The 26,208-nt window shown below is 33.4% G+C and overlaps 1 protein-coding gene across 7 annotated transcripts in view; it reads left to right on the forward strand.

The window, feature by feature from the left end:
- Positions 1-26,208, forward strand: part of C2CD6 (C2 calcium dependent domain containing 6) — a 118,738-nt gene that overhangs the window by 46,015 nt on the left and 46,515 nt on the right. For 6 of the 7 annotated variants that reach the window (XM_074299030.1, XM_074299028.1, XM_074299029.1 and 3 more), the window contains 5 exons: positions 857-979; positions 3,103-3,147; positions 8,439-8,507; positions 19,815-19,894; positions 21,531-21,671. In XM_074299030.1, the coding sequence (XP_074155131.1) occupies positions 857-979; positions 3,103-3,147; positions 8,439-8,507; positions 19,815-19,894; positions 21,531-21,671 (458 nt within the window). Of the gene's footprint in view, positions 1-856; positions 980-3,102; positions 3,148-8,438; positions 8,508-14,529; positions 14,704-19,814; positions 19,895-21,530; positions 21,672-26,208 lie in introns of those variants that run through there. The other variant, XM_074299034.1, reaches the window with a different exon arrangement.

The following is a 26,208-nucleotide window of genomic DNA, read 5'->3' on the forward strand; positions in this document are numbered from 1 at the left end:
TATAAACAAGATGTAAATATAACATATTAGAAATGATATCAAAAGGGCAACTTAAGCATTTAGGGAATTTGAGAAAAGTTTAAGATTTTAGCTGAGAGATAAAGGAAGCCAGGAAATGGAGGTAGAAGAGGGAAAGAAATCCAGACTTGAGGTGACAACCAGGGAAAACGCTCAGAGTTGAGAAATCAAAGAACAACCACTTGTCACTATAAATCATAGAATATATGAGAGGAGAACCATAGAGGTATGAGAAAACTTGAAAGGTAGGAAGAAAGTCAAGTTTTGAAGAGCTTTTTACCTCAAACAGATGACTTGATATTTAATGCTGATGATATTTATTGAAATAAGTTTTTTTGAATAGGGAGATTATATGTATAAGATTATATGTTTAAGTAGTTTAAGCATGAAGTGATAAGGGCTTGTACTAGAGTGGTGATGATGTCAGAAGGAAAATACATAAGAGAAGTTTCAAAGGTAAAACTGATAGAATTTGACAACAGATTAGATGGGAGAAAGTGAGTGAGCAAAGACTATGCCTAATTTGAGAGTTAAGTCAATTAACTCACCTAACATGAATTGTTTCAATTGGAAAAAGGAATTGGTTGGACCATATGATCTTTAATGTCGTTTGTAGCTCTAAATCTTATGATCTTGTGATCTGGATTTGTTATTTATTAGCTGTGTAATTTTGAGGAAGCTACTAATCTCCATGTTTTGATTTCCTCATCTGTAAAATGAGAATAATAATATTTGCACATTATTTGATACAATTATTGTAATCAAATTAGGACACATAAAGCACTGTTTAAAATATTATATATCAGCTATAATTACTTTTATCATTATTATTATTTAGGTTCCAAGACGTCAAGATGATGAAAGAAATATGATTTATTTGGAACTAATGGAATTTGATGATTTGGAAGCATACCCTGTACTGTTGGGAAGTTTTAGCTTACATCTTTATGAAATAATTCAGGTATGTATTGTTGTAACAGTTTTATCAGATGAGTACATGGTTACTGGAAGACTCAATATCAGTATTTACCTTCAAACTCTTTGATGAAGTCAGAAAACTTCACCTATTTCTACTTTTAATTGCATTTGTTTTGTTCATTACAAAAGCAATTCATTTGATATAAATAAAAACTTTCTATCCAAAATAGGCTACCTTTGAAGGTAATAGATTCCTTTTCAGTGAAGGTTTTCAAACAGTTATTGGATATGTTGTAAAGGGAATTCTTGTTCAGGCAGGATTTTAGACTAATTGTCTTTTGAATTTCTTTCAGTTCTGATTCTTTAATATATACTTAACTGATCTACAAATAGAATTATATTGACTATTTAGGCCCTCACTGTCTGAAAGGCCTGGTCATTTAGATTTCCACCCTCCTTCAAGGTTTTCCAGATCCTTAAGGGGATTTAGGGGAGACTGCAAATGGCTCTAACTCCCACCAGTGTTATTCTTTCAATTGTGGGAATAGAAATCACTAATTGATTAATTTTTATATGGAAATATTTCTTTCAGAAGATATAATTGCAAACATACAAATTTACTCCCTACAAGGGGGAGGTATAATTCTCTTTCTCACTTTACATCACTTTGGTCTTTGGAGAGCAGTAGGAGATTGGGTTCATAGGTTACTTTGGTTCTTGTAGACTCTCTTCTCAGTTCCAAGTCTATAGTTCTCCGTCACACACCTTGGTTTCTTAGGACTTCTATCTTAAACTGGTTGACTGTACTATCCAGCCTATAAACCTGGCTCCGAAATCATCATGGCTCAAACTACTGGATTCAGTGAGGAGGCACTTGAAACTAAAGTGGACAGACAGCATAGAACAGAAACAAACATCTTAATCCCATTTCTCTTAAAAGGGTAAAAAGAGCAGGGGAAGGAAGTCCTTACCTCCCTCACCAATTCAGTTCATGACACTCATGCTTTGAGTGAACTGTGATCTTTACCCTTTTAATGCAGCAGAGAAGAGCATGGGTAGAAAGAGCAACAGGAAGAGGGCACTACAAAGAGAGCAAATAGTCTGATTAGTTTTAGAGATGTAGGCAGCCAAAAAGAGGAAATAACTTACATGTTCAATAGAGGTATAGAAACTATGAAGGGAATGGGATATGGGAAGGGGGCGGTGGTAGGGTGACAAAAGAGACAGTATATTGATGGAAGGAGTAGTCAGTACCTAAACACTTTTGAGGAGGGACAAGGTGAAGGAGAGAATAAATGGGGGAAATAGCAGTAGTAATTGTAAAAAGAATTTTAAAGCAATTTTCTCTGCTAAGGTCTCATTTCTGAAATTGAATCAAAATTATAATAAGAGCTATGCCCCAATTGATAAATGATCAAAAGTTATCTGTGCCCAAAGGACTATAAATTCATGCATATTCTTTGACTTAACAACACACTATTTGGCATAAGTGCCAAAAGAGATTTGGGGGAAAAAAAGAAAAATGATCTATGTGCCTAAAAAATATTCACAGCAGCTTTCTTCTCAGGGCAGAAAAAAATTGGAAATTGATGGGATGTCCATTAATTGGGAAATGACTCAATAAACTGATGTGTGTGTTTATGATGGAATATTTTTGTTCTATGGGAAATGATGAGAGGATGTTCTCAGGAAGAGAAAAAATCCTGGAAAGTCCTAATCAAATTGAAATGTACTGTATACAAAATAATAGCAATGTTCCAGAATGACATCTGTGAATGATTTTGCTGTTTTTAGTAGTATAGTCATCTCTACTCTGAAGGACTTAAAATAAAAATACTATTTATACCCAGAGAAGGAACTTTGCATCTGAATATAAACTGAAGCATTCTCTTTTTCTCTCTCCTCCCTCCCTTCTTCCCTCTCTTCCCCTTCCTTCCCTCTTTCCCCCTCCATATCTCTCTCTCTCTCTCTCTCTCTCTCTCTCTCTCTCTCTCTCTCTCTCTCTCTCTCTCTCTCATCATGCCTAGATTATATATACAAATGTCTTTTTTGTTTATAAATAGCATTTCATTTATGTGATTTATATGAGGTTGAATAATGTGTCAAACCATCCATTATCTGAAATGTCATGCATTAAAAAATTTCCCTCTTCTTTATGTCTTCTAGAAAGGATGCTTCACAGAAGAATTTTATATGAAAATTCGAAACCTGGTAGGGATTTGTTTCAAAATGCATGTAATTGAGACATATTAGAGAAAATATAATTGTTTTATGATGTGAATACAATACAAATGGGCTAGTAGTGGTAGAAAATAAGGAGATGGGGTTGCTGATAATTCAATAGAGCTGTTTATTAAGGGAAAACCTTTTTATTTATCTTAAAAGTGTATGTTATTATAAAAGGCATTGTGCTGTGACCAACTCTGGTTTCTGTTTTCTATGATCTTAACTCTCTGAAGCATGTTGTTAGTTTCTAGAAACTCAGTCTTATGTAAAGTCTGCAATGCCCCAGTAAATTGTGCTAAAATCTTATGTTTTCTCATGATTTCAAGCACCCTTCAATTACCTTACCTTTCAATTACCCTTCAATTCAATGCACCCTTGATTAATCTTGAGAGGAGGGGAATATCCCAGTTACCGAAGTTTCTAGCTTCCTGGGAGTTCTCTACAGTTTTATATAAAAATACTTTTAAAAACACATTAATTTAAAATGCATTTGATATTTTATATATATATTATATATATATATATATATATTTGTTTTTATTCACTCACTATTATTGTTAACCACTTGCCTTCACTAATCACTGTGCTCACATTATTCCTCTCTTACCTTTCTCATTGCTCTGTTTTATTTTAGTATAAAAATAGGGTTATAGAAATTTTAAAGTACTTAAATGGATAACTTCAGGACTAGTTGGAAAGTTGTCATTTTTGAGATAACCTAGCACTTATGTTGAACATATAGGGTAGTTAAATGACTGATTAGAAAACAAGATATGTGACCTCAGGTTCAAGAAGTATGAGAAGAGCTGCTGAAAGCTCTGCCCTCATACATATTGGGATTACCTGGTGATTTTTGGCTTCGCTGAGTGGATGGCACTGGGCATGTAGGTGAGGCAGCCCTGACCACCTGGCCCAGCATCTGGATTATAAAATAGAGAGAAAATCAAAGAGAAAAGAATTCAGATCATTTTTGGTCTTCGGGTAATGCAGCAAATAGAATGGATACCACTGATGTATTTATCATGTTTCATTAAATTAATTTCATATACACAATTTTGAAGCTAAATCAGGAGTGGGTCAGTTCTTACTCTGGCATTGTCCAGGTCAGGATTCTTGAGAAGCACAATTCACCAATTGGAGGCTCGTCCAGACACCCAAGGAACCCATGCACACATTGCACATGCCAGACCCCTGTATCCATGCTGCTGTTTTGTTCTCCTAAATCTTACTTGATTTTGCTACCAAACTCTCCCATACAGAAGCAACTAGGTAAGAGTTGTGGACAGAGTACTGGACCTGTATTCAAGAAGGCCTGGGTTCAAATATGGCCTCAGACACTTCTTGACTGGCTGTGTGACCCCCCACAAGTCATTTAATTTCTGTTTTATCTCAGCTTTCTCAAATGTAAAATGAGAATTATAATAACAGCTACTTTCCAGGATTGTTGTGAAGATCAAGTGAGAAAGTATTTGTAAAGCCTTCAAGACAGTGCCCTGGCACCTCCATCTTCCCTGTCTCTCTCCCACTCCTTTCTATACCACATGGGGATGAAAACCTACTTGCCTCATAGTCCTTAATTGCATGTCTAGACATCAGTGACTGGGTGGTTTCAGCAGATTTTCAGTACTGACCCTTCTCAATATACTACAATCTAGGTTTAGGCATCACTGGCACATAACTACCATTAATCAACATGTGCTTGTTAAGTGCTTACTATGTCCCAGGCACTGTGCTAATGCTCGACAGAAAGAAAGACATGCTATTCCCTGGAGGAGCTTATATTCTAATGAAAGAAGAGAACACAGAAAATGAAACTGAAAAGGGAATTTTAGGGGGAGAGGTAAACCTGAAGGTACCCATCACAGAGGCATATCAGAGAAAGACCATAGCATAATCTGAATAGGAATAAAGATAATTACCTGAGTTGCCTCATTAAAATGGAGATGCTGGGAAGAGGCATCAGTGAGAGAGGATTCAGGAAGAAGGGTATTTCAATGCTAATTCCAGGATTAGAGTTAAATTTCCAGGATGAAAAAATTTCTTAGCATGGTAGAGAAAGTCCAGTATATAGCCCCTAGATTTCTATTTCTCTTTGCTCTCATGGTTTATTTGTCCCATGAATATCCAGGACTCAAAAGTTTATTTTTATCAAAATGATAAAAAAGGTAAAACTGCAGTGTCACAAGGCAATAATAATAGCTAACATTTATATTTCAGCTACTAAATTTGTAAAATATTTTACAAATAACAACACCCAGGGAGGTAGGGGCTGTTATTATCCCCATTTTACAGATAAGGAAACTGAGGCAACAGCAAGAGTCTGAGGGAGGATTTGAAATCAGGGCTTCTTGATTATAGCTTAAGCATTCCAGCACTCTATCCACCTAGCAGCCTTAGGATAAGAAGTCTTAAACTTTTTTTAAGGTATAGATATTTCTGGTCTTTATTAAATTGTGAATGAAGGCAGGCTTAATATTTCTATGCTCCTTATCTCTTTCACTGAGGTTTAATTCAAATCTTGGTAGTCAGAGCCTGTCCTCTTTATAAAAAAATAAAAAATATGAGCAATTAAGAGATTTACTAAATACAAATTATTTTTTTCTGACTTAATTGATGGGTAGCCAAAAATCATCTTAAGAGTCAGAAGCCTGTAAAATCTCTATCCCACATTCCTTTTCCTTTCTTCTTTCTTAGTCTTATCAGTTTTAGATGCTGTCAAGCTGTCCTAGCCTAGGTTGGAGTATATACTTTGAACATTAATTTGGTGAGATTTTTGAAGTCCTTTTTATTTTACTTAAGAAATATATATATATATATATATATATATATATATATATATATATATATATTACTTTTAAATCTTTCTAGACATGAACGCCCTGTTGAAGAAGACATTTCCTTTTTTTTTTTTTTTTTTTTTTGGTCCTATATTCATTTTCTGATCTTTTTACTTGTTGTCTTTTCCCCTCCTGAAAATTTCTGTGGCTCTTGACCTTAAGTTGGATATTGGGAGTAAAGGGAAGTCAAGAATAATATTTTCCTGGAATATACCAGGAATTATTTATTAAATGCTTCTTGACTTGACTTTTTCTTGTAATGAATGTGGTAGCTGTTCCTCACCATTTCTCTAATCAATCTAAATTCCTTGGTAGTTTAATCTTGGTAGTTGGATTTCTCTCCTCTCCCTCCAAGAGTTCTTCAGGAAAAAATTTTTCCCTTTGCATTAATAACTATTTTATACCTCAAACATATATTCCTAGAAAATATATAAAATAAAGAATGACAATATTTATTTCTGTGCTCTGTGAAATGCTACCTCTTTTTAGAGGGATAAATTGGTACATTTTTCTTTTTTAAGAAGTTTTCATAGCATCATAAATTTAGGATTAGAAGGGACCTTAGAGAACATATAGTCCAGGCTTCTAATTTTATAGGTGAAGAAAATGAAGCCCAATTAAGTTAGAATCTTTTTGAAAATGATCAGTGCATATTTTGAGGATGATCTTAATAAAACTATCAGAAGGGAATAGGCAGGCTTTCTAGGTAATCTGTTGTCATTTGTAACAGTCATACAATGCTTAAGAGCTACAGAGAATACAAGATCCTGCTGTATTACCAAATAAATTCTTTGTAGAACAAAATACCAACTTAAAAGATTTTCTCCAATGGGAGGATATCTTCTAGGCACATGTCAAGATTCTAAAAGATTCCTTGGTTGGTGCAATTACAGAAATAATCTTTCTGAGTAAATTTTTATTAAATTTCTATAAAGCAGGAAAAATATATGGTTTCCAAAGATCACTGTCATGGAGGATGACTTCCCCAGTTTAAATACATGAAAAATTCTCTATTACTCTGGAGAGTTTCATTTGTGGATGACAATGTGCTAATAGATTATTTCAAATCCAAAAATGTTAAATCAATTGTTAGAGTTTTACCTAGTAGTCCACAGAAGGAAAAGCAAGATTAAGGATATATTTTCCCTTAGATTTTGAGCCTGATGTTTCATCTGTTGAATTATTTCATCAGTATAAATTTTAGGGTAAGCATTACAGACCCATATTCAGTAGAAAAGAGTAGCAGGATAACATTTGGGAAATTGTAAAATGCTTTTGGTGATTCTAAGTTGCTCCCTATCAGCAAAACCCATATTTTTCTATTTATTTCCTAATTATACAATTTGGTTGCAAATAATATAATATCCTAATCTCTAAAGAACTGATATTGCAATATGACCCAAAAGGCAGTGATAAAGTATAATGGATTTAAGTCATTCTCTTCTAGCTTATTGTTAATAAGGACATGTTAAGTAGAATAAAAAATACTATAATATATAACTAAGAAAAGAGGTAAGCTAAGTGCATAAAGCAAGAGTAAGTGGAAACATTTTGTAGATAAGTTAACAAGTATTGTGCCAGTGAATCATAAAATATAAGAACCCAAGAAAAACCATCAGTGTATATTGCTTGTTAATTTTGCTCTGAAAATTGTTCAATGTAAGGAAGAGAGGAGGAGGTTTTGCATCAGTGCATAGAATATAGTGCAAAAGCCACGCATTTGTTTTTGGTTAGAAATATGCAAAATGACATTCAGATGGATAGGGCAATGACCTTGCCCTCTTGGCTTAAGTTTTGACTAACTGTATACTAGTCAGATAATTTTTAAAATAAGCTTAAATTAGTCAAGAGAATTCTGACCCTCATTTGTTAGCTATTTTTAGCAAAAGGGAATTCATGGAGTGGATAGGATGGCATTGTCCAGGAGAGATTATCCCTGTTGCTTATTAAGCCATTGGTTCACTGTAACAGATGGTTTTCATAGCTTAGCAAATAGTTCCAAAGAACTGAAGTCCAGAAGATGATAGCAGAGGGAAGCTTAGCACAAGATACAAAGTGCTATATCAAAAACCCCAAACAAACAAACAAACAAACAAAAAACCAAGCAACCTTGTGGTTTTGGTTTTGGGGTTTATTTATTTATTTTGCTGTTCAGACATTGACCTTTCTTACAATTTCACAGTCATTTTGCTGTCATAGGAGAATTTACATACAAATCTGACATGAATTATAAGACACTTTTGACTTTTCTTTGTACAATATTATATTATAATATTATAGTTACAATATACAATATTATATGTAGTATAATACATACAATACAATGTAATACAATATGTACAATATTATATATAGTGAAAAGCATTACTTTGTTGTTACTTTGTCCATTAAAATAACATTCTGATTTGATATATGAAAATGAATTTGTTTCATGTTTAGGTTGTCTGCAAGGTTGAAGTGGAGTTTATGTTTTCTTACGGAAACTTTGGTTATGGCTTTTCACATCAGGTTGGTTCCTTTTTTACTTTGTAATGTTATACTTTTCAGTAGCAAAATTCTTAGACTTTTTTTGTTTTTATAATGATCCTCAAAAAACATAAGTATTCAAATAACAAAAAAGAGGATTGTGTAGGAAATTGTATCTATTATATATAGTTTGCTTTTTAAAGAAATATTTGTTTATATACATAAAGATTTTTAATAAGATAGTAGCAAAATTGTTCTCTAATTAAGGAGTACTTCGCGGCATCTGTGAACTTTGTTTTAACATAATTTATTTCCCCTCCCCAATTACACTCTAGAACAATTTTTTAACATCTTTTTATTTTGAATTCAAATTCTATTCTTACCCTGAGATGGTAAGCAATCAGATTATAGTTGTACATGTACAATTATGTATAAGATTTGTGAGATTTTAAAAATATTTTGATGCTTATTTCAATATAATATTTTTGCTTTGTAATCCTATATATTTTGTGCATTAAAAATACTATTTTAAGAAGCAATCCTTAGGTGTCGGCAAATTGACAAAAGGATATAAAAAAGGCCAAAAAGCCTAACTAGATTTGTTTGTGTCCCCTTCTATACTATTTTTGTTTTCTTCTGTGTCATTTAAAAAGTTTCCTTGATGCTTTAAAAAAAAGTTATATATCTATTTTTATTCATTTTCCCTAAATAGAAGCCTTCCCTTGGTGTGTATGTGTATAGACATACATAGAAAAACATACAAATGCTTTGTACTTTTCTGTGTATATGTGTGTGTGCATGTTAGTCAAAATAAATCCACACATTGGCCATGTCAGAGATTTATTTTTAACATTAGTTTGTTCACATTGAAAAATAAATGTTTCAAGATTTTTTTCAACCTAAGATTACTTTGAGTTTTTTCCTCTTATTTTATTTAATTTTCTCAATTATGTGAAAAAGTTTTAATGTTGTTTTTTAAAGAAATTTTTACTTTCAAAGTCTTTCTCACTCCCTCCCCTCACTCCTTCTTAAGAAAGCAAGCAATTTGATGTAGATTGGATATGTGAACTTAAGCAAAACATGTTCCCATATCAGTGATGTTGCAAAAGAAAACAGACAAAAAACCCCCTAGAAAACAAAAGTTTAAAAACATCCTTTAATCTGCATTCAGACTCCATTAGTTTTTTCCTCTGGTGTTTGATCTTCTTTTTTTAATTATAAGCCTTTTGGGATTATCTAGAATCATTGTGTTTCTGAAAATAACTAAACCATTCACAGTTGATCATCATACAATATCATTTCATATAAGTCTTAACCAGTTTTTCTGAAAGCACAATACCATTTGTCACAACTTGTTTAACCATTCCCCAGTTGTTGGGCATCATCCTAATTTCTAGTTCTTGGCCACCACAAAAAAGAGCTGCTACAAATATTTTTGTGCATATTTGTTGTTTTACTTTTCCATTGATCTCTTTGGAATACAGATTATAATGGTACTAAGGTCAAAGAATATTCACTGTTTTATAGCCAATTGAGTATAGTTCTAAATGCTATCCAGAATTGTTCAATTAGTTAACAATTGCTAACTAGAATGGTTGAATTAGTTAACAACTTCACCAACAATGCATTAATATCCCAATTCTTGCATATCTTCACCAACATTTGTCAGTTTTCTTTTCTGTCATCTTAACCAATATTATAGGTGTGAAGTGGTATCTAATGTCAAAGATTATTTAATTTGTATTCTTCTAATCAAAACTGAGTTAGAGCATTTTTTCATATGACTATATATTTTGTTTTTTTCATCAAAAACTGCCCATTTATATCCTTTCACCATTTATCAATTTAGGAATATTTCATATTCTTATAAATCTGACTCAGTTCTCCATAGAGAGAGAGAGAAATTAGGCCTTTATCAGAGAAACTTGCTTTAAAAACATTTTCCCAGTTTCCTGCATTCTTTTTAATTTTTATTGCATTAGTTTCATTTGTGGAAAAAAAAAACAAACCTTTTTAATGTGATCAAAATCATTCATTTTACAAGACACTTCATTTTACAAGAAAGTAATGCTTTCTGTTTTGTTTGGTCATAAAATTCTTCCCTTATCCATAGATCTGACAGGTAAAAGTTTCTGCTCCTAAATTGCTTTTGATATCATCCTTCATGTCTAAATCATGTACTCATTTTTATCTTATCTCAATAAATTATATAAGATAATGGTTTATGCCTAGAGTACCAAGTTGCTTTCCAGTTTTCCTGAGTTCCTCAGCGAAAAGTTTGTATCTTTGTGTTTATCAAACACTAGATTACTATTGTAATTTACTAATGTGTATTATGTATCTGATCCATTCCATTGATCTAACACTCTATTCTTAGCCAGACCAGATTGTTTTTGATAATTACTGCTTTTTAATATAGTTTGAGATCTTCATATTATTTTTCATTGATTCCCTTGATATTTTTGACCTTTTGTTCTTCCAGATTAATTTTGTTAAATTATGTTTTTTTTGATCTATGAAATGTGTTTTTGGTAGTTTTATTGGTATGATACTGAATAAATAAGTAAGTAGAATTGCCATTTTTATCATCTTAGCTCAGCCTAATCATAAAGCAATTGAATTTCTCTAATTGTTTAAGAGCTGACTTTTTGTGAAAAATGTTTTGTAATTGTATGCATATAGTTTTTAGATGTGTCTTGGCAGGTAGGCTCCAAAGTATTTCAAATTGTCTATAGTAATAGAATTTCTTTTTCTGTCTTTTCCTACTGGACTTTGTTGATTACATATAGGAATGCTGATTATTTATGTGGTGTTTATGTATTTTGCTGAGGTTGTTTGACTAGCTTTTTAGTTAACTCTCTAGAATTCTCCAAGTATAGCACAATATCATTTGCAAAAATTGATACTTTTGCTTCTTCATTGCCTGTTCTAAATCCTTCAAATTCCTTTTCTACTTTTATTATCATAGCTAGTATTTCTAGTACAATATTGAATAATGATAATTATAATGGGCATTCTTGCTTCACCCCTAATTTTATTGGAAAGGCTTCCAGCTTAACTCCAATGCAAATAATGTTTGCTAATAGTTTGAGATAGATACTACTAACAATTTTAAGGAACATTCTTTTCCTATGCTCTCTAGGGTTTTTAATGTACTTTTGTCAGAAGCTTTTTCTACATTGAAATAATTATATGATTTATATTGGTTTTGTTATTGACATGATCAATTGTGATAGTTTTCCTAATATAGACAGTCCTGCAGCATTCCTGGTATAAATTCTCCCTATTCATACTGCATGATCTTTGTAATATAATCCTGTAATCTCCTTGCTAGTATTTTATTTGAAAATTTTTGAATCAATATTCATTTCAGAAATTGGTCTTTCTCTGTTTTTGTTCTTCCAAGTTTAGGTATCAGCACCACATTTGTATTATAAATGAATTTAGAAGGATTCCTTTTTTGCCCATTCTCCCAAATAGTTTAGTATTGGAATTAATTTTTCTATAACTGTTTGCTAGATTTCACTTATGAATCCATCTGATCGTGGGGATTTTTTCATAGGGAGTTCATTGATGGTTTGTTGGATTTCTTCTTCTAAAATGGAATTATTTAAGTATTCTATTTTGTTAATCTGTGCAATTTATATTTTTGTAACTATTCATACATTTCACCTAGATTGTTAGATTTATTGGTATTTTATTGAACAAAAAAAGCTAACAGTTTAATTTCAAATTCATTATTGGTGCATTCACTTTTTTTTTTCATTTTTGAGAATTTATTTTTTCATTTTGATGTTTTTCTTCTTTTTAAAAATCAAATTAACCAATGGTTACTTTTTATAAAGATGAGGAAAAGATATATTACTTTTTGTTCCCAATCAGTTTTCTTCAGGGGGTTTTCTTGTTTATTATAGTTAGATCTACCTGGTTCTGAAAGGGAAAATTTGGGGTGCCCATACTAGTATAGTTTTACTATCTTCTCCTGTGACTTACTTAATATTTCTTTTAAGAATCTGGATCCTATGCCATTTGTTTAGTATTCATTGTCTGTGGTATCTTTAACAAGATGTAGGTTCCTACTTAATCTCTTTTAGACTTCACTCTATTTTTGCTTTTGTTTTGTCTTAGATCTTGATTGCTACCCCTGCTTTTTTAAAACTAAAATTAAAGCATAATAGATTCTGCTCTGGACCCTTGTTTTTACTCTGTGCATGTCTTTTTGTTTCAAGTGTATTTCTTGTAAACATTTTTAAATTTTTATTTTCCATTTTATGAGTGAGTTGATCCCTTTCACATTCACAGTTATGATTTCTGTGTATTTACCTCCATTCTATTTCTCTCCTCCTTTCTCTCATCCGTACATAGTAAGTTCACAGGCATGCTGTCCATCTATGTATACTATTTCTAAAATAATGATAATTTCTTAGGAGTTACAAGTAACATCTTCCCACATAGGAATATAAAAAGTTTAACCTTATTGAATTTTTGCGCTTTTATCATTGAGCCAATTTGTTTTTTTATGGTATTGCTTTCTTCCATATATTTTTTTTTAACTTTTAACCATTGGAAATGTCCTGAATCACCTCACTGTTGAGAAGAGCCATGTTTGTCAGAATCGATCATTGTATAATCTTCCCATATATAATGATCTCCTGGTTCTGCTCATTTCACTTACTATCAGTTCCTGTAAGTCTTTCCAGGCCTCTCTAAAATCATCTTGCTGATCATTTCTTATAGAACAATAATATTCCATAACATTCACATGCCATAACTTATTCAGCCATCCTCCAGTTGATGGGCATCCACTCAGTTTCCAATTTCTTGCCACTACAAAAAGGACTGCTACAAATATTTTTGCACATGTTCCTTTCTCTACTTTATAATTTCTTTGGGATACAGACCCAGTAGAAACAGACCTGTTTCTCGACTTTTAACTTTGTTAGTCTTGGGTATTTCTGAAGTTGGGGGAGGGGCATTGTCCCAAGCTTTAGTTTTATTTGTATAGCTATATTCAGAGCTAATTCTTGGGTTCTACAAATTTTCAATGCTTCGAAGGTGGTATGATTTAAGCAGAAGTGTAATCACTGCTGGATTGTGCTCTAGTCTTTATCCAGGAAGGGAACGCGTTCACCTGCAGCCCCAAGTACTGGGACTCCACTTGGCCCTGGAACAGTTGGGGAATGGCTGAACAAGATGTATATGAATATAATGGAATACTATTATTCTATAAGAAGTGATGAGCAGGCAGATTTCAGAAAAATCTGGAAAAACTTAAATAAACTAATAGTGAGTGAAATGAGCGGAACCAGGAGAACAACATTGTACGCAGTTAACAGCAACATTGTTCAATGATCAACTATGATAAACTTAGCTCTTCTCATTAATGCTATGATCCAAGACAATTCCAAGGGACTAGTGCTAGAAAATGCTGACCACATACAGAGAGAAAGAGAGCTATAGAATCTGAATGCAGATTGAGGCATACTATTTAACTTTTTTCATTTTTTTTTGTTTTTTTCTTTATCATGGCTTTCCCCTTTGTTCTGAGCTGTCTTTCACAACATGACTAATGTGGCAATATGTTTAGCATGATTGTACATAAATAATCTATATCAGGTTGTTTACTATCTTGGGGAGAGAAAGGAAAGGGAAAAATTTGAGTTCAAAATCTTGCAAATGTTGAAAATTTATCTTTACATGTAATTGGAAAATGTAAAATACTTTTAAGTTTAAAAAAAATAAAAAGGGCAGTTACACCAGAGCAAATCTGTCTGCTGATGGCCTTGGAAACTGGAAGAGAGCAATACGCGTCTTTCTGAGAGAGAAAACATCAGATTGGTAATCTGCTGTTGCCTTGATTGTACAGAAAAGGACAATTTTGCTCTTCTTGTAAAAGACCTGGAGTAAAGTTGACTGCTTATTAGCACAAAAAAAGGAAGCTACTTAAAATATGCAATATTCTTATGCCAGTAGATCAGAGGTAAAGACTTTTTATCTCTCTGCCTCTACAGTTCTGCAGGTGAGCCTTGAATGGTTCATCCTGGACCTCATGACTCATATTCTCCTGCAAAAGCAATGGGCAGTGATGGTGAAGGCAAACAAGGACTTGAGACACTTCTCAGAGCTGCTCTAGTTACAGATTGAGGATTAAGAGAAGGATAAAGTCCTAAAGAATGGATATCATAAATATTCCTTCATTGGTTGTGGAAAGCACTTTGCATAGATAACTTTTTAAAAAGTATGTAAAAGAAGATCAAATTTCTTATAAAATTCTCTTTGCTGTTCTTAGTACTATTTATTTTTTAACTATTTGCATTTGTTATGAAATTCACAATAAAAATTTAAGACTTTTAGTAACAATGAATCATCAATGAAATCATCTCAAAATTGTAGTAATAGAAATCTAACTTCTGGTAGTGGGATTTGAATTGCCAATTAACTTCTTTTAATCATAATGAGTAAAAGAAAAGACTCATGTTACTGACATCACAGACTTGTCAAAGTATTGAAGTAACTATACTTAAATATCCCTCAGTCAAAGTAGTATAATCCATTAATCTTTTTCATTTAGATAATAAATTATATTTTATATATATAATAAAATTTTAGATATTCCAGTTCCTAATCTTCTATAAATACAGTTATCTATTATATACATTCTTATAATTGATAGTTTGGTATTAATGTTTGATTACACAATTTTGAATTATAAAGAAGCAAGTTATGGCACCAGTAGTCCCAAATAACACATATGGAAAATATTAGTACATCACAACTTTGTGCTATCTTTTCATATTTTTCCTCTTGCATCATCTTGTCTTTACTCAGAATTCTAATTTTTTAGAAGCCAATTCTTCAACTCAGAAAGTTCTTTTCTCAAAGAATTACAATGTAAAGTGTACTGTAGACTAGGTCAAATGAATCATCTATTGGGTAAGAGATTTTTGGAAGATTTTTATACACAGTTTAAAAAGCATTACTCAGTATTAGACAGGAAAAGTAATATCCCAGGATATTAGGCAGAGTCTCTACAGAGAGAGTATTCTAAAGATTTTCACAGTTTTGATTTTCAATTTCAGCTTAGGAGTTTACTATTTGAATAGAATATAGTATGATCTCTCAACAGAGAAAGAACAAAACATTAAAAAATGCACTACTCTTCCTTTCCACCCTCATTTTTTTTTAAAGTTTTGACTACAACCTATAGCTCTGTTGGATATACCTTGTGTATTCCTATGGGCCAGGTTTAATTTTAAAGACTTTTTAATAATGATGTTATGGCTTGTTTAACTCCAATTTAAAAATATTCTTGGAAATATCTGAAGGTGCTCAGAGCATCAAGCTAACAAAAAATATAACACAGACCATGTTTTTCTTTATGTATGGAAAGAACAGAATAGGGTTTAATAGGGGAAGGGGAAAGGCATAAACATTTAAATTAGTACCTACCATATGACAGGCATTGTGTTAAGCACTATTCATTATTTCAGTTCATCCTCTGTGAGATGGGTACTGTGATTATCTCCATTTTACATGTGAGGAAACAGGCAAAAAATCAAGGGCCTTGGCAGGGTCGCATAGCTAATCTTATTAAAAGTATGAGGTGGGATTTAAATTCAGCTTTTCCAAATTATAAGCCTAGCTTTTTATCCACTGCATCACCTGTCTTCTTTAATATTTTAGTCTCTTTCACAATGTAATCTTTTAATTTCATATTTGGCCCTTTTTTCTCTTTCCAGAGGACTTAAGATTCCCTACTTCCCCTTTCCCCCCAAATCTCATAATATTAATAGGAAAAATTCCAGTGAAATGAGTGAATTTGAGAACCTCAATAAAAAGTATCATCTAAAAAATCTTACTGCCTGCTTCTCCCTTGAACTTAGGCTTACTCCCTTGTTCTTATGGCTGCACTCCTACTCTTTATTTCATATAATTCTTACTGTAATTTGCTTAGGAATCTTTGCCAAGCAATCCCTGTATTTGTTACTGCTTCCTGTTCCTTTCATTGTCATAATCTGAAATCTACCTAGCTCTTAACACTTTTTTTCTCTCAACAGTTCCTCTTCATAATTCTGTGCCCTAGAATTTTATTCTTGTATGAGAGGAGTCATAAGGGCTGAATTTCATTATAGAGGTGCTTAGATTCTGCCAGCAAGAATTTTCTCTGTGTGTCTCTGCTATGTGTTCTGATAGATCATTAAGAAGAACCTTAAACATTTTTTTTACATTTGTTTTTAAAAGAAAGTTTTAAACTCTGAATTTGTTTCCAGTTTCTCTTCCTATGTGAAGTTATGTAAAACATTTCCATAAAAGTCATGTTGTGAAAGAAAACATTTATCTCCCATCTCCCACCTTTCCCCAAAAAACCAGAAAAATAAAACTTAAAAAAGTATGCCTTAATCTTCATTCAGACAAAATCAGTTATTTTTCTGCATATGGATAGCATTCTTCATCATAAATCCTTCAGACTACCTTGCATCATTGAATTGCTGAGAACAGCAAAGCCTTTCCACAACATTGCTATTACTTTGTACACAGTACATTTCACTTTGCTTCAGTCCGGAGGACTTTCCAGGTTTTTCTGAGAGCATCCTGCTCATCATTTCCCACAGAACAATAATATTCCATCACAATCACATACCCCAATTTATTCAGCCATTTCCTAGTTGATGGGCATCCCCCTCACTTTACAATTCTTTGCCCTGAGAAGAGAGCTGCTATAAATATTTTTGTGCATATAGATCCTTCCCCCCCCCCCTTGGAAGATTCAGGCTTTAATAGTGGTATTTTTAGGTCAAAGTATATGCATGATTTTATAGCCCTTTGATCATTTATCAACTGGGGAAGAGCTCTTTTTTAAATATAAATTGAGTCAAATTTTATACATTTGAGAAATGAGACCTCAGAGAAACTTGCTTCAAAATTCTTTTCCCAATTATTATTGCTAACTGCATCCTCTCTGTTTATTCTATTCTCTTTCTCCTTTTACCCTAACCCTCCTCAAAAGTATTTTGCTACTGACTACGTTCTCTTTCAAGATGGCTTCTCTTTTTAATTATCCTCTCCCCTTCCCATATCTCCTTCCCTTCTTACTTTCCATAGGGTAAGATAGATTTCTATACCCATAATGAATTTATTTCCTCTTTGAGCCAATTTTGATGAGACTAAGGTTCATTCACTCTCCTTCTTTACCCCCTTCCCCTCCACTTTACAAACTTTTTCTTGCCTTCTTTTATGGCAGATAATTTATGCCATTCCTCTTCTCCCTTTCCCATTCTTCCAATACAGTCCTCTCTCCTTAATTTTATTTTTTTTTAGCTATTATCCCTTCATATTCAGTCACACCTGTTTCTTCTGTCTATATGTACTTCTTATAACTGTCATAATGAGAAAGTTATTGTGAGTTATAATTATTAATCTCCTATGCAGAACTACAGATAAACTTTATTAAGTCACTTATGTTATCCCTTTTCTCATTATCTCCTTATGCTTATCCTGAGTCCTGCATTTGAAAATCAGATTTTCTATTCAGTTCTGGTCTTTTCATCATGAATGCTTGAAAAATCCTCTGTTTCATTGAATGCCCACCCTTTCCCTTGAAGCATTATACTGAGTTTTACTGTGTAGGTGATTCTTGGTTGTGATCCTAGCTTCATTGCTGTCTAAAGACCTCTGGTTTTGGCTATTTGGCTATAATATTCCTGGGAGTTTTCATTTTCAGAATCTTTTTCAGGAGGTGATGGATGGATTCTTTCAATTTTTTATTTTACCCTTTGGTTGTAGAATATCAGGGCAGTTTCCCTTGAGAATTCCTTGCAAGAAGGAGCTCCAGGCTCTCTTTGATCATGACTTTCAGATAGACCAATAATTTTAAAATTATCTCTTCTGCATCTATTTTCTAAGCTAGTTGTTTTTTTTCCAATGAGATATTTCACATCACCTTCTATTTTTTTTTTTCATTCTTTTGGTTTTATTTTACTGTTTCTTGATTTTTCATAAAGTTATTAGATTCCTTCTAATGCTTAACGTGCAACAAGAAAATTGGATGTACACACATATATTTTATCTAGGTTACATTGTAACACATGTAAAATGTATGGGATTGCCTGTCATCTAGGGGAGGGAGTAGAGGGAGGAAGGGGATAATTTGGAAAAATGAATACAAGGGATAATGTTATACAAAAATTACTCATGCATATATACTGTCAAAAAATTTTTATAATTATAAAAGAAAAAAAACAGAAAAAAAACCCAGTTATTAGATTCCTTTGCTCAATTCTAATCTTTAAAGAATTACATTCTTCAGTGAGCTTTTGTACCTTCTTTCCCATTTGGCCTGTTTTGCTTTTTTAGGCCTCCTTCTCCTCATTAGCTTCTTTTGCATTTCCTTTTGTTCCACTCTCAATTCTCTTCCTAATTTTACCTGATTTTCAAAATCCCTTTTGAGCTCTTCCATGGCCTAAGCCGAATTCTTATTTTTCTTGGAAGTTTTGGATGTAGGAACTTTAACTTTATTATCATCTTCAGTATGTGTTTTAATCTTCTTTGTCATCACAGTTACTTTCTACATCAGAATCTTTTTTCTGTTGCATGCTCCTTTCCCATGCCTATTATTTGTCTTTTAACTCTGTCCAAGTAGGGCTCTGTTTCCAGGGTGCACTGTCCCAAGCTGTTTTCAGAGATCCTTCTGGGGACCTGACCATAAGCTCTCTTTTCTGCCTTAGAAACTGTGAGGAGGGTTCCCTTCCCACTGTGACTGTAAAATCTGGTGTGCTAAAGCAAGAGTCCTTGCTCAGGCCTAGGAAAGAAACTTCCTAAGAGTTGAGGCCTCTGGAAGCTGCCATCACTGCCTATGCCCACTCCTGGTTTGCTGGCTTCCCAAGGCCCTCTCACCCTACTGACAAACCTTTTCTGCCAACTTTCCAAGTAATCTTTGTTACTTCTGGGCTGAGAGGTCTGGAAACTGCCAGTGCCACTGCCGATCCAGAGGTCCAAGGCCTATTTGCTAGCTATTTGGGACCCAGGCTGGGACCACAGCTAGACTCTTACTGTGGTGTCACAGACCTTTCCTGCTGACCTTTCAAGTTGTCTTCAGCTGGAAAATTGTCCTACTCCAGCTTTTTGTGCATTTGGTGCTCTTAAATTTGTTTAAAGTCATTATTTAAAGAGATTTAGAGTAATTTGGAGGAGAGCTTGAAGAGTTCTACCATCTTGGCTCTGTTTCCTCCTCCCATATTTTTATGAAGGAGAAAAATTACTTGTCTTATGAACCTCATAACTTTGCTTAATCAAGTAAAATGAAGATACAATTTATCTGTTTTTAAGATTCATTTATATTTTCTTTTTCAGTTAAAACCACTTCAGAAGTTGATTCAGCCATCCATGTTTATGCATATTCCCCCACCTGTAGAAAGAACAGACCCTCTAACGTAAGTGTGTAGAAGGGCTGGAGCTCTGAAAAGGTGTACTTGAATCTAAGACAGCAAAGTGCTTAAGGCTAATTACCAACTCGATGTGAGATAATGGTTCTATAAACATATACTTAAATGATTTGGTGATGTAATGGCTCTCCTCAAGACTGATGTTTGCTGAACGTGTTGTGGTGAGGTAATTGTAGGCTAAGATTGGAGAGCTGAGGGAGAGGGTCAGAGTCTCTCTGCCATAGCACACTGAGGAGGGAAGACTTCAGGTTCCAGACTTCAGAGTTCAGGTTCCATCTTTGATGAGCCCTGTGGCAGCTTTCCTGCCTCCTTCACTTCTCCTCCTAAAGTCCAAGGACTTTGACTGATCCTGAGGCCCTCCAGAGAGCTAGCCCAGACATTATATAAGTGCCTTTGAAAAATTTTTATTCATTAATAAGTTAAAAAAATTTTAAGATGGCTTCAATAATCCCCAAATTTGATTGTTTTTATTAAATGCTTTTACCTACCAACATATATTAAAATGTCAGTAGTAAACCAAAGTAGATTTATAGGTGACATATATCACTAATATTTGCATTGCATTTTACATGTTATCTCATTTGAAAATTCAAAGAAAACTGAATATGAAATTTGAAAACATTTGTTTCTTGGTTAGAAAGAGGAAATCAGAGACTAGGAATTCAGGTCTAGAGTGACTCAAAAAGATATTCACAAGTGAAATGAGGTACATATTTCAGGGAGAGGAGTGGAAAAAAGTGATCTGAAAAAAAAGAGGAGACCTAAATGATATTTGGTAGACACAAGTATGAGGGAAGAGAAATTAGGAACAAAAATTGAAAAGATGGGACAGCTAGGTAGTGCAGTAGATAGAGATGAGCCTTGGAGTTAGGAGGACCTGAGTTCAAATCCAGACATTTGACACTTAGTAGAGGTACCAGCCTGGTTAAATCACTGAATCCCACTTACCTCACCAAAACACCCCCAAACTGAAAAGAGATTCAAGAAAACCTAGAATTATACTAGCAAGCTTCATTTCAAAAACAATACATTTAAAATGGAAATGAACAAGTAGCATAATGCACCTTAAGTGCACATGCAAGGGCTAAAAAAACCAGGAAATTAATTGGATGAATATTTTAAAATATGAACCTCTTTGAAATTTGTATATGTTAGATTAGGAAATGTTTTAATGTTTGTAAAAATAAAAATTCTGAATAGTAGAACTTATGGCTGCCAATGCTAATGGCTAGAACTTGGATAGGAGAAAAACTTAGTTATCCTTTACTGGCAAAAGCTATAGAAACCTTTTTCTGCTCCAGTCATTTTCTGTTGATTTAAAGCAACACAATAGCAATGAATTAACCTCTTTTCCACAAAGAATTTCAGGCCTTTTATCTCTTTTGCTATTGCTATTTTTTCCTGAGCTTTCTTACAAGTAGAGAACTCTGGAGGATCAAGAGGTCTCATCTCCTTTAGAATTTTAGACCTTCCTCTTCCAATCCCATTCACTGCTAGTCTAGGGATAGATAAAAGAGGTGGCAAGGTAAGAGAGAATTAACGAGATAAGGAGGATTTGGTTTTAGAATTTTACACATTTGCAGAGGACATATATTAGATATTTAACTATATTTTTGTTTTGTAGAAATGTTATCACACCGCAACCAATAGAATATCCAGCATTCCTATCACCAGACTTGAATGTTACTGTTGGGACTCAACAAAAACAGACTAATGCATCATCTCCCGTGCGACTTGAAAAACTTCAGCAACAACCACGTGACAGGCAAGAAACAATCCTCACCCTCTTTTAAAAATCTACATATTTGTCTTGTAAGATAATTTATCTGCCACCAAGATAATGGAATTACAAGATAATCACTCATCTGATATTTAATTTACTCTGATTTTTGCCAGTCAGTGACTGGTGATGTTGGAAGGGTATGATGGAATCCAAGCATTATTGGACTCAGTGTATACTTGGTTTCTAGTCCTAACTTTGCCACTAACTGGATGTATGATTTTGGGGAAAATATTTCATTTATATATAACTCAGTTTCCTTTTTTGTAAAATAAGGGGACTGGATTAAGATAATTACTAAAAAGGCCTTTCCCATTCTAACATTCTATGAATGTGTTTTCTTAGAGAAAAAAACTTTTGGGATAAGAAAAGATAAAAAGACCAGGTATTAAATAGAAAATAAGAAAATATAAAACTTTGCCAAAGAATCTAGCTATTGCTGTTATATCCAAAAGGCTTGGAATTGGTCATATGGACAGAGAGCAAATTCAGAGATGGGAGTCTTAATGAAAACTATCCTAAATCCTTAAGTCCAAAGCAATGCAAGACTTATCTCCCTTTCTCTCCTTAGTAAGATATATTTAGAACTAACTAAGATATACTAAGAACTAACTTGTTAGTTAATATAATCAGCAATTTTCACTATGATCCCTTACTCCATTAATCTCCTTTAAAGCAAATAATGAAATAACTATTTCTTAAGCAGAATTCCCAGGGCTGCTCTTATTTTAGTGAAGCATTCTTATCAATAGGTTCAGCAATCAGATGCACTTACATCTTTGAATCTTTTATCTATTTAAAAAATAAGATTTTAATATTTTAAGAATGAGTAGTAGAAAAGACTTTCCAAAAATTAATTTTAGCAATTATCACAAAAAATTTTCATGAAGACTTTCTTTACAAATGCTACATAATTCAGAAAGAAAGGAGAAAAAAGATCTTTTCTTTTTTTGCTGAGGCATTTGGGGTTAATTGACTTGCCCAAGGTCACACAGTTAGGAAGTGTCAAGTATCTGAGACCTTATTTGAACCCAGGTCCTCCTGACTTCAGGGCTGGTGTTCTATCCATTGCATCACCTAGCTGCCCCAAGATCTTTTCTTTAAAAGTAAAATCAAAATAGAAAAGAAAAATCTTTTTATGAAGTTTTAGCAAGATGACTACGTGGTTATACTGCACCCAGCACACAACCATTTCAGAAAGTCATAAATATACCTAATAAAATAAAAGAATGAAACAATGAAAAATAGAGGGGAAAGGAAAGAAATCTTCATAGAAAATAATATTATAGGGTAAATGAAAGCAAAGTCCAGCCTTCAAAAGAAAAACACACACACACACAAACAAGAACCCTATGAGAACAAAAATAGATTAACAGTTGTAAAAACAACAAAACTTCAGTGATAAAGGAAAATCTAGCATCTATGAAAATATGAGGCATAGGCAATTAAATAAAAAACAAAAATGAGACAATAGCTTTGAGCATTTCATGGAAAATATTTATAAATCAGTAGATTGAGGAATAGATTATCTCATATGGAAGACAAAAATACAGAGATGGCAAAACATTGGCTGGTTATTATTGCCTTTGTACTCTTGAGAACCAAAATGACATCACTAGATTGGGGACAAGGTACAGTGTGTCTGACTGGTTGATCAGACTAATATGAGCTTAGAAGGCTTTGCCATAGGTAGGGCACAGACACTTGGAGTGGAAATTATCTCTAAATTTATACTTCTCGTGTTTTTTTTTTTTTGTTTTTTTTTTGATCTTCTGCAATTCTTTGCTCATCACCTTCTTTCATATGGGCACACCATGCTGGGCAACCCTATGTCAACGTCCCCCATGTCTCACAATAGCAGTACAAATAACATAACAAATGTAAATGGTATAACCAGAGTAAATTAAGATTCCTTGATAAAAACAATAGGACTTGATAAAAAAAAAATATCTGCATACCATATCCTAGAAAGTCATACAAGAAAATTGTTCAGAAGTATTGGAAACAAAGGATAGAATCTGTAGGACACCATCATGCCGGATTTACCCCAATCAAAAATATAGTTACCAAATTTCAAAGCTTCAGTATCAAAGAGAATTTTCTAATTAGGTAGAATAAGGAAATAATATAGCAGAGAGTATCACCATGAACAATGCAATATTAATCACCTGATAGATGGAGTATTTTGAAAAACACAAAAGAAACTAGCCACTCAAATTTGTCTGCAAAAACTAAACTCCTTCATGCAGAAAATAAAAAAAAATTCCTTAATATTATCAGATACTTCCATTCTTTCTTCCAGAAAAAAAGAGAAAGAAAGGACTAGACATGGCCTTTGATCACAAATTGACCATGCAGGAGAAAAAACAATATTAAAAAATATTAAAATATTAAAAAACAATATTTAAAAAAAGAGTAAAAAAAAAAACAGAGAAAAGCCAGGAAGTTGACTGAGCTCTCCCAATTTTCTTTCAAAAGCTCTAAATCTAGCTTTTAAACAGATTCTGAAGTGACAGAACCCATAAAAAGATGGAGTGAAACAATTTTCCAGTTTTTCGAGGGGTAAGAGCCAAGATGAAGGAGAGCAGACATGACCTCCTTTGAACTGCTCTCAAACCAACAGCAGATTAAGCTTCTAAACTGGTTTTGGGGATTTACACACATATATTGTATCTAGGTTATACTGTAACACATGTAAAATATATGGGATTGCCTGTCATCTAGGGGAGGGAGTAGAAGGAGGGAAGGGAAAATTTAGAAAAATGAATACAAGGGATAATGTTATAAAAAAAATTACTCATGCATATATACTGTCAAAAATTTTATAATTATAAAATTAAAAAAATAATAAATTTAAATAAATAAACTGGTTTTGGAGTCAAAGAATCCACAAATATTTGGAGTGTACTACATTTCTAGAAGAAGTTACCTTGGAAGAACTTCAAAACAGGTCTCTTTCAAAAGGGCAGGGGGATAGTCTGCTGAGACCAGACTGCAGCACAGGGAGCCCCAGGCAAGGAGCTGGAGTGGGAACCGCATTGCAACTTCCACCACTTGGGAATCTTCTGTGAGCCTCTTAGGCTAAACTGCCCTGATTACAAGTAGGTGCTTTGGCAGATTAGCCTTTTGTAAAAAGCAAATTGTAAACCATTGAGCCCTGTTTAAGAATGCCAGACCTATCTATGATTACCCTGCACTGAAAATCAATCAATAGAACTACCACAGGGCAAATTAAAGCAGCTGTTGCTCCTTTGAAATTGAACAAACCTCAAGCCTTAAAAAAATGACTTAAAAAAAAAACAAAAAGAACTCTCACCATATAGATAGCTTTTATGGAGATAGAGAACAGACTTCAAATCCTAAAGGCGAAGCAACTCCAGATAAAGCCCCAAAGGGAGACATGAGCTGGTCCCCATTTCACAAGATTTTTTTTGGAAGATTGAATGAAGGATCTTAAAAGAGAGTTAGAAGAAAATTGAGTAAAGGAAATGAGATCTTTGCAAGAAGTAAAGGAAAAAGCATGTAATACCTTACAAAAGAGATATGAAAAAGACACCAATTCACTGAAAAACAAAATTTGTGAAATAGAAAAAGAATGCAATGAATAAAAAAATATTCAATTGGCCAATTATAAGAGATGCAAAAAAGGGTAATTAAAGAAAATAATACACTAAAAATTAGAATTGAAAAAATGGAAATTAATGACTCAATAAGACTTCAAGAATCAAACAAAAACAAAAAAAAAAGAAAAAATGAAGAAAATATTGATGAGAACTAGATAAAGGGTACCTAAATGAAATTAGGTTTAATTGAGGTCTAGTGGCAGGTTCGAGGTACAGGGATTCAAATAGAGCTTCCCTGAAACCCCTATGGATTTGGTACAAGGACACAGAGTTAAATGAGGTCTAGTAGTGGTGCAAGAGTCCTCTGTAAAGGAATTTACAGACCTGAAAACCTAGATTGATAAAAGAGGTTTATTATTATGGCTTATTATGGGGTTTGGAAGTAAAATTTAGTTAATAAAGTTGAGGATAGAGATAAAGGGCACCAGAACCAGAGTACCAGTGGGCAGAAATCCTTTGACATGGCAGGCGTAAGGATGCCATGTTTGGGACCTCTGCAAAGAGTGGACTCCAGTTTGGCTCTTTTTATAATAGGGGGCTTTGGAGAATCTGAAGGGGCTCTCCCAGGTTGGTTTCGGGCTTGAGTTTCAGCCAGGGTTAGAATTTGAATAGAATTCAGTGGGTTTGGGGATTGAGCCAGATAAGGATGTTTTGGGGTGAAGTCCCTTCCATGAAGCAGAGTCCAAGGAGGTTTTAAGAGTTTTAGGGTTTCCTCATCAATATGAAATATCTCCTAGGAAAAACAACAACCTGGAAAATACATCTAGGAGAAACACTTTTAAGGATTATTTGTCTTCCTGAAAGCCATGATACTATCTTACAGAAATCATAAAAGAACACAGTTCTGACATTTAGAATCAGAATGTAAAATAGCCATTGAAAGATTCACCAATCACCTT

This window comes from Sminthopsis crassicaudata, chromosome 3 (genome assembly GCF_048593235.1).
Source record: "Sminthopsis crassicaudata isolate SCR6 chromosome 3, ASM4859323v1, whole genome shotgun sequence".
In the NCBI taxonomy this organism is placed as follows: Eukaryota; Metazoa; Chordata; class Mammalia; order Dasyuromorphia; family Dasyuridae; genus Sminthopsis; species Sminthopsis crassicaudata.